General features: G+C 38.5%; 1 protein-coding gene across 1 annotated transcript; it reads left to right on the top strand.

Moving 5' to 3' along the window:
• Positions 1-901: 901 nt before the first annotated feature.
• On the top strand, positions 902-3,046 carry LOC101548543 (olfactory receptor 52E8). The gene is made up of 2 exons (XM_012935621.2): positions 902-1,832; positions 2,970-3,046. Exons 1-2 carry the CDS (start codon positions 908-910, stop codon positions 3,044-3,046), a joined length of 1,002 nt encoding a protein of 333 aa, XP_012791075.2. The 5' UTR covers positions 902-907.
• The last annotated feature ends 6,256 nt before the right edge of the window (positions 3,047-9,302 follow it).

Raw genomic sequence — 9,302 nt, 5'->3', positions numbered from 1 at the left:
TTTTATGTTTCTTTTTTATGTAGTCCAACAGTAACCAAACACATAAAATTAAAAGTCTGGTCATCAATCTAACTGAATTTTCGGATAAAATGCCCGAAAGTATGACAGATTATTTTTATGTCCTGATGAACTTTTATCTCCACTTTTCCATTATGCTCTTTATATTTACAATACAATTTTAGAATAAATGTTGTAAATTTATTGGTATTTATCTAACATGCACTATGTACGTTTTTTACCAACTGTTATATCTATAGCATTCTATATATATTTCTACAAAGTACTTATAGAGCAGTTTTCAAATTTTATCTTTGGAATTTGTTCCTTTTTTTTTTTTTTGCTTGTTATTGTGCCACACTTAGTGGTGCCAATGGATTGCTCCTAGGTCTGTGCTCAGAGTTCACTCCTACCAGGGCTAGGGAGCTCTCTGGGATTCAGGAGTTGAACGAGGGTCCCGGACAAAAAAGTCACTTGCAAAACAAAAGTCACTTGCAAAAGTGCCTTAATGCTGTACTGTGGTTCAGGCCCTGGAATTCTTTTCTTGTACTGTAGTAAGTCACAGTCTCAATGACTTTATGTGATCAGTTTTATTTAAACTTAGATTCAAATTATGTAATCAAGATGGAAGAGGACATCAAAAATATTTAGGAAAAATTGGAAAACTAAGGGAAAATATCTTAATAATTATATATTTTCTTCTAGTGAACGACAAAGCTACTGCTGATAATTTTACATTACAAAATTGAGATATCCAACTGACTCTAAAGAAAACTAAGAGCAAGTGTGGAGAAAGTCGTACTTCATTTTACCCTTAGTTTAAAAATTCCTGCAAGAAGAGAGAAGTGGATAAACACTATGAGAGTTCAATAGCCACTGGAGTCTACTGCATTTCATTGTGACGGAAGAAATGTTCATACTTAATGACACCGAGTTCCATCCATCTTCATTCCTCTTAGTAGGCATCCCAGGGCTAGAACATATGCATATTTGGATTGGTTTTCCTTTTTTCTTTGTATATGTCATTGCACTTCTGGGTAATACTGTTATCCTCTTTGTCATTCAGGCAGAGGAAAGTCTCCATGAACCCATGTACTACTTCCTGACCATGTTGGACTCCATTGATCTGGGCTTATCCACAGCCACTATCCCCAAAATGCTGGGAATCTTCTGGTTCAAACTCAGGGATATTTCTTTTGGAGGTTGCCTTTCCCAGATGTTCTTTATTCATTTTTTCACTGTCATGGAAAGCATCGTGCTAGTGGCTATGGCATTTGACCGCTATGTTGCCATTTGTAAACCCTTGCGCTATACTATGATTCTCACCAACAAAATCATTGTGATTATTGCGTGCATTGCCATTCTGCGAAGCCTGTACATGGTAGCTCCCCTGGTGTTTCTCCTCCTGCGGCTGCCCTACTGTGGGAATCGTGTCATTCCTCATACCTATTGTGAGCACATGGGGATTGCCCGACTAGCCTGTGCTAGCATCAAAGTGAATATTCTCTTTGGACTAAGCAACATTTGTCTCTTGTTATTAGACGTCCTCCTTATTATTCTCTCCTATGTCAGGATTCTTTATGCTGTCTTTTGCCTACCCTCCTGGGAAGCCCGACTGAAAGCTCTTAACACCTGTGGCTCCCACATAGGTGTTATCCTAGCCTTTTTCACACCAGCATTTTTCTCCTTCTTAACACACCGCTTTGGCCACAATGTTCCCCAATATATCCACATATTATTAGCCAATCTATATGTAGTTGTTCCACCTGCCCTCAATCCTGTGATCTATGGAGTCAGAACCAAGCAGATTAGGGAGCGAGTCCTGAGGATTTTTCTCAAGAATGATATTTAGCCATTCAGAGGTTTTGGAAGGTTTGTTAGATGCTTCAGCTCCATAGTAAGATGCAGAATTTATCTACCCTGATAGGAAGTTGGACTAGAAGTGAGGCTATTGAGAACAATAGACAAATAATCTTTGAGTTTTCCTATTTAAAGTTAATAATGTGGACAGTGCTGATGATATTTGGGAGGATTATTAAATATCTACTTACAAAATGGTGAATTCGGACTTCTACTTTTTTTTTCTTTTTTGGTCACACCCAGCGATGCTCAAAAATTATTTCTGGCTCTGTACTCAGGAATCATTCCTGGTGGTGATCAGGCAATCATATGGGATGCTGGGAATCAAACCCTGGTTATTGGCGTGCAAAGCAAAGCCCTACCCACTGTGCTATCACTCCAGCCCACAGACTTCTACTTTATATCAGGGAGAAAATTAAGTATGTGGTCTAAAAACCTAAAGACAAGTAACCAAAATTTAAAAAGTTAACTAATATTTTTCATTAAGATTTTTAGATATTACACAATATTGAGAAATAGTTAAAAGTTTGAAATTACTTTACTAATTTTTATCTTAGTATTTAATAATAATATGATAATATAATAATAACTGGGGGAAATATTTGCTCATCATTTGCTTGAACAAAAGACATCTATATGAAGAGAGGAAATTAAAAATGAATGCATAGGATTCTTGTCAAAGTTGTAGCAGTGCATTTACAAATAGGCAGAAGTTGTAGATAATTCAAATTTTCATCATTTTATGAATAGGTAAACTTGGGTTAAAATAGTTTTGAGTAAAATCTAAAGAAAGTGCTATTATAGATTTAATTATCAATGAACTCCAGAAAAAATGTTTGTGAGGAAGTTATATATATGTTGTGTCTTTTAATTTATATTAAACATCCAATGAAGGCAAATATGTATAGACAAAATGTAGAACGGTGGCTTTTGGGGAAAAAAGGTAAGTGCATATGGGTACTTGAAAGATCTGGCAATAATAAAATTGTTCTATATGTGGATTGTGTTTACTGTACACTGTTGGAATTTTACTAGAATCATTCAATAGTATACATGCAAATAATTTTTTTCAGTGTACCAAAATTTCACCTTAACATAACTGTTAAACATGTAAAAGGAAGGAAAAGAAAGAAAGAAGGGTTATGGTGTCATTTCCAATAAAATAATGATTCTTTTTTCATTTATATGAATAAATCTTAGCTTCAATATCTAATGAGCAGGGCTAGAGTGATAGCACAGCAGGTAGGGCATTTGCTTTGCTTGAGGCCAACCTGGGTTCGATTCCCAGCATCCTATATGGTCCCCTGAGCACTTCCAGGAGTAATTCCTGAATGCAGAGCCAGGAGTAACCCCTGTGCATTGCCGGGCGTGACCCCCCCCCCAAATAAAGAAATCTAGTGAGCAAGGAATTGTCTGTGCCCTTATAGAAAAGCACAGTGCACAAATATTTTATTATTCTCTTTATTACAGGCCTTAATAGACAATATGTCAGAGGTTTCTTTCCCACAGTGTAAATATACTATAAGAAGGAACAAAATTTGACCACTGCATTGCTGTATTGAAATACATTATAGAGTACATTATCCAGATCTTATTTTCATAACCATAATACCTATTACTTCTGTGCTGATATGACATATACTAATTATAGTTGTTTGTTTCATTTATAACTGGAGTCAGCAGAGTGATCTTTGTATAAGGGAACCTCAGTAGATTTTGAAACCATTTGAGTCAACCTTGTGATAGTTGAAAAAAATGAAGGGATATCACTGAAAATTAAAATTAGTAAAGTTACTTTTGGAACCTGCTGCGGAGCCAGCACGATGGAAGAGCCCAAGGAAGCGCCCTTGGACTCTAAACTGCCCACTGAACTAATTCCGGCACGGGACCAGAGACCTCACGGCGCTGAAACAGTGGGAGCCGGGCATCCCCCAATTCCTCTAACCTCTCTCTCTCTCTCAACTCCTTCTGAACAGAGCGCAGGACCCGCGGTTTTCCTGAGCGCAAAATGGAAATGCTGAGCGGGCTGAATGAGGATGCGCGCGCCTGCGGGAGGCCCCAGGGGGCGGGGGCAGTGACCCCCGCCCACCGCGATAGATACTTAAACCCACCTCCCCCACGTGTGCCTCCTTTTGGAACCTGCTGCGGAGCCAGCACGATGGAAGAGCCCAAGGAAGCGCCCTTGGACTCTAAACTGCCCACTGAACTAATTCCGGCACGGGACCAGAGACCTCACGGCGCTGAAACAGTGGGAGCCGGGCATCCCCCAATTCCTCTAACCTCTCTCTCTCTCTCAACTCCTTCTGAACAGAGCGCAGGACCCGCGGTTTTCCTGAGCGCAAAATGGAAATGCTGAGCGGGCTGAATGAGGATGCGCGCGCCTGCGGGAGGCCCCAGGGGGCGGGGGCAGTGACCCCCGCCCACCGCGATAGATACTTAAACCCACCTCCCCTACGTGTGCCTCCTTTTGGAACCTGCTGCGGAGCCAGCACGATGGAAGAGCCCAAGGAAGCGCCCTTGGACTCTAAACTGCCCACTGAACTAATTCCGGCACGGGACCAGAGACCTCACGGCGCTGAAACAGTGGGAGCCGGGCATCCCCCAATTCCTCTAACCTCTCTCTCTCTCAACTCCGAGTCTCTCTCTAGATTTCTCCATCTTATGAGCACCATATAAGGGTAAAAGTTTGTAGTGATGTTATTTCTGGTTGTACTTTCCCTGGACTTTATACACAAACCCAAAACCGCGCGGCCGCTGGCGCGGCCGCGCGACCTAATGTCATCTTAGCATTAGCAATATGTAATGGTTCCTCTTTAACAGGTCGGACTTTTGTGGGAGATCCTATCAAGAATAGTCTGTTGCTGAAATATTGAAGGCAATCAAAGTGATAGCCATCTCTCTAGACTGAACTAAGCTATATCCCCACGCCGGCTGAGAAGAAATACCCTTCTTTCTCGGGAAGAAGCGCGGCGTGGTGTCAAACATAGTGTGATGTCCATTAGGCGAATAGACCTGGTGGCGTGGGAATGGGATATAAGGGGGAAATTATGTACATGGAACAGTGGGACGCTGGTGGAATCTCGAGCCGGAGCCGATACCAGCGCAGGACCTCTGTTCCCAGAAACTGCCTGCAGACACTCTGCTGGTCTATCAACTAAGCCAGAGCCCCACGCCTGCTGATGACGGGAAATAACCACCCTTTTTGGTTTTTTTTCCCTTGTCAGGCAGCGTGGCGATTACAAAACAGGCGTGAACTCGGTGGCGCGGGGCAAGGGGGAAAAAGAAAAGTTAGGTAACAAACAGCGGGACTTAATATCTCTATATTCTTAGCAGTGGAGAACTAATGCCTCCTTGGCAATAGGACTGCTTTTCTTTTTTGGGGGAAACCCCAACAACGGTAGTGAGTTATGTGTTGAAACATGGAATGTAATCGTGATAAGGCGTAAATGAAGCGAAGCATCATTTACAAGGTTGGGGACTGGGGAGGTGGGAGGGGGCGGCGGGTATACTGGGGGGGTTGGTGATGGAAGATGGGCACTGGTGAAGGGAAGGGTGTTTGAGAATTGTATAACCGACATAATCCTGAGAACTATGTAACCCTCCACATGGTGATTCAATAAAAAAAATAAAAAAAAAAAAAAAAAAAAAAAATAAAATTAGTAAAGTTACAAGTAATTAGATCAAAATAAAATAAATCAGAAACACCGCTTGCTAATTATTCTTACTAAATATTTTTTATTTCTTAATTTATTAATGTTCATTATATTTTATGGCATATTATTGAGTCCCCCTTTCCAGCTTTGTAACCATTAATTTTATGGTTGTAATATGTAAGAGGCTGATGTGGTAATACAAGAAAATCAGCAAAGTCTACGGAGTAAACTGTTTCTAATTTTTAAATCTTCATAAGTATTAGTTTTAAATCGTTATCAGCATGCCACTAGTTTCCAAGGAGTGTTCCATGGATATTAAATGGGAAGTAAGTGCGGGGGTGGGGAGAATGACTTTCTCTTGCTTTAATAAAGAAAACTGAATTTCCAAAAGTGTGTAACACTGTAGCACTGCTGTCCCATTGTTATTGATTTGCTTGAGCGGGCACCAGTAACATCTCATTGTGAGACTTGTTACTTTTTTGGCATATTGAATGCATCATAAGTAGATTGCCAGGCTCTGCTGTGTGGGCGGGATATTCTCGGTAGCTTGCAGGGCTCTCCAAGAGGGACGGAGGAATCGAACCTGGGTCAGCTGCATGTAAGGCAAATGCCCTACCTGCTGTGCTATCCCTCAAGTCCCCTTCCAAAAGGTGTGTTGGATTAAATAACATCTTGCTTCACGATTTCAGCTCCTATCTTTGTTCAATTCAAATCTTGTTAAAACTCTGTCTCTTGAAAGCACTTAATGAAATTCTTAAGTGTGAAATTTTCCACCTCAGAGTTTACATCAGGGAACTAATTGAAGATGGAATTGTGTTTTTTTTTATGTGAATTCCCAACTTTTATGTTTCTTTATTACATTTATATATTAAGATTTACTAAAATGAATATGCATTTTTGTTTTTGTGGTTCCAATGATCAAACCCAAATCTCTTATATGCAAAGCAAGAGCTCTACCAATGACCACATCAACAGAACCTGACATCAGTGCATTTGAAGTCCCAGGTTGCAATCAAAGAAAACTTGAGGGGAACTCTACCAAGGCTGTGTTTGGGTACTATCAGTCCTATGCCTGGAGGTGTTTGAAGGACTATGCTGTGCTGAGATTAGAATTTAGGGCCCTGTACATACAAGACATGTGTACCTGACTTCCTGTTCTGATAACGAGATTTTTAAAAAAAGTTATTTTATTTTTACAAAGTTTTTAATGATAATTTATTACATTCAATATTCCAATACCAATCCCACCACCATTTTCCCAACCATCAGTCAAGCCTTCCCCTTTCCCCAATAGCATGCCCTAAATAATTAATCTTGTATTGCTTCTTATTAATAATTTGCTCTTCAGTTAAGGGTTTTTATAATAGATATTGGATCTTGTCAAAAGCTTTCTCTGCATTGATGTATGCTCATATAATTTTTATCTTTCCCTTGTATTGTATCACATTATGTTGATTGATTTGCATATATTGAACTATCCTTGCACCCCTGGGATAAATCCCACTTGGTTATGGTATATAATTTTCTAAAAAAATACGCTATTAGATTTGGTTTGCTAAGATTTTATTAAGTATTTTGTCATCTGTTTCCATCGAGGAGATTGGTCTAAAATTTTCTTTTTAGTAATATCTGTCTGCTTCGTGTGTCAATGTAACAGCTTCACAGAAGGTGTTAGGATGGATTTCTCTTCAATATCTTGGAAGAGTTTAAGGATCAATGGCAGTAAGTCTTTGCTGAAGATTTGAAAAAACTCACCAGAAAACTTGTATGCACCAGAACTTTTTTTGGGGGGGATAGAACAAAGAAGAAATAAAAATATGAACTCAAGACCAATCTCGAGTAAGGAAACTGAAATAATAATAAAATATCCCAATAAAAAAAGCTTTGCTCCAAATGGGTCCACTAAGCTCTACCAAAACTTCAAAGAAACAGTGACCACAAGCTATCCCAAAATATTGAATAAATGGGATTTTTATCTAACAGCTTTTATGAAGTGAATATTACCATAATACCAAAATCAGAGATGTTACTAAAAAGGAAAATTATATATCAATATCACTGATGAAGATTGATGCAAAAATTCTCAACAAAAGTCATAGCTTAATTGGAACTGAATCCAACATTATATCATAAAAACTATGCACCATGATCAAAGTGGGTTATTCCAGGGAAACATGTGGGATTACATTACTCAAACCGATTCACATAATATATATCAACAAAATGGAAAGATAAAGATCATATAGTTATATCAGTTGATGCAGAGAAGTCTTTTGATAACACCCATTCAAGAGAAAACCCTCCAAAAATAATGATAGGAGGAACATTACTCAAGAAGTAATGTTCATCTATAACAAATCATGGGGTGTTGAATGTCCAACAAAAAAAGTTAAGTTGACTTCTTATCACTGTGAAGACTATCCAGCAGAAACTATACATCACTGCTGAAAGAAACAAAAAACACCAGGTAAAAGAGGGATATCTTCTGTTCATAAATTGATAAAATGACCTTATCTGAAGCGTTACATAGATCTAATGCAATATCCATAAAATTTCAATGAAGTTTGTCACGGAATAGTAACAAATTCTACTAAAACTTATATGGGACCATAACAATCCCCCAAATAGCCAATGCAATTCTAAGAAAAAATTAATATGAGTCTTGTGTTTCCCAACATTTAATTTTAGTACAAAGCAATAATAAAACTGAATGATACTGGAATAAATAAAGACTCTGGGACCAACGAGACAGAATTGACAGCCCTGAGTTAAACCGCAGATTTATTACCACTATTGCAAAGCACAAGACCCAAAAGGAGAGAGGGAGCAAAAGGGAATGCCCCATCACAAGGATGGGATGGGGTATAGGGGACTGAGTGGGGGTGGTGGAAGAGATGCTGGGACCATTGGTGGTAAACAATGGGCACTGGTGGAGAGATAGGTACTCAATCATTGTATGACTGAAACACAAGCATGAAAGTTTGTAAGCCTGTGACTATACCTCATGGTGATTCACTAATTAAAAAAAAAACACCTCAGATTTATGGATAAGGAGCTAAGATCAAGAAGTGGAACAATGAAAATCATTTGATAAATGAATAAATGGCATTATGAAAACTGGATAGGCACATGTGAATAAATTAAGTTGAAACCACATCTCACACCATTAAAAAATTAACTTCAAAGTGCATTAAAATTTTGAAATTAGATAAGAGTATGTACAATACATTAAAAATACATAAGCAGAACTCCCCATGAAATGTACCTCAGATTTATCTTATATAAGTTTATCACAGAGGCAAAGACAACAAAGACAGAAAAAAAACACCCAGAACTGCAAATTACAAAGCTTTTTCAAAACAAAAGAAACTCAAGCCAAAATAAAAGGCATCCTACTGAACAGGAGAAAATATTTGCACACAATACAACAGAAAAAGGATTACTTTTGAGGAGCTAGAAAGCAATCCCAATATTCAACAATAAAAAATCCAACAGCCTCATTCAAAAATGGGGAGAAAAAATGAACAGACACTTCCCCCCAAAAGATACTGATAGCTAATAGGGATATGAAAAGGTCTCATTATCACTTATGATTATGGAAATACAAAGCAAAACAACAATGAGATCTCACACCAGTGAGAATGACATATATCAAAACATCTGGAAAAAGCCAGTGTTGGTGGAGATGTGTAGAGAAAGGAACCTTCATTCACTGTTTGTGGAAATTGCATGTGATTTAACTTCTATGAAAAGCTTTATAGAGATTTCTCAAAAAGGAAATAATGAAATTTT

The sequence above is a fragment of the Sorex araneus genome, chromosome 6 (assembly GCF_027595985.1).
Source record: "Sorex araneus isolate mSorAra2 chromosome 6, mSorAra2.pri, whole genome shotgun sequence".
Classification (NCBI taxonomy): domain Eukaryota; kingdom Metazoa; phylum Chordata; class Mammalia; order Eulipotyphla; family Soricidae; genus Sorex; species Sorex araneus.
This window is presented reverse-complemented; position numbering and strand designations above follow the sequence as displayed.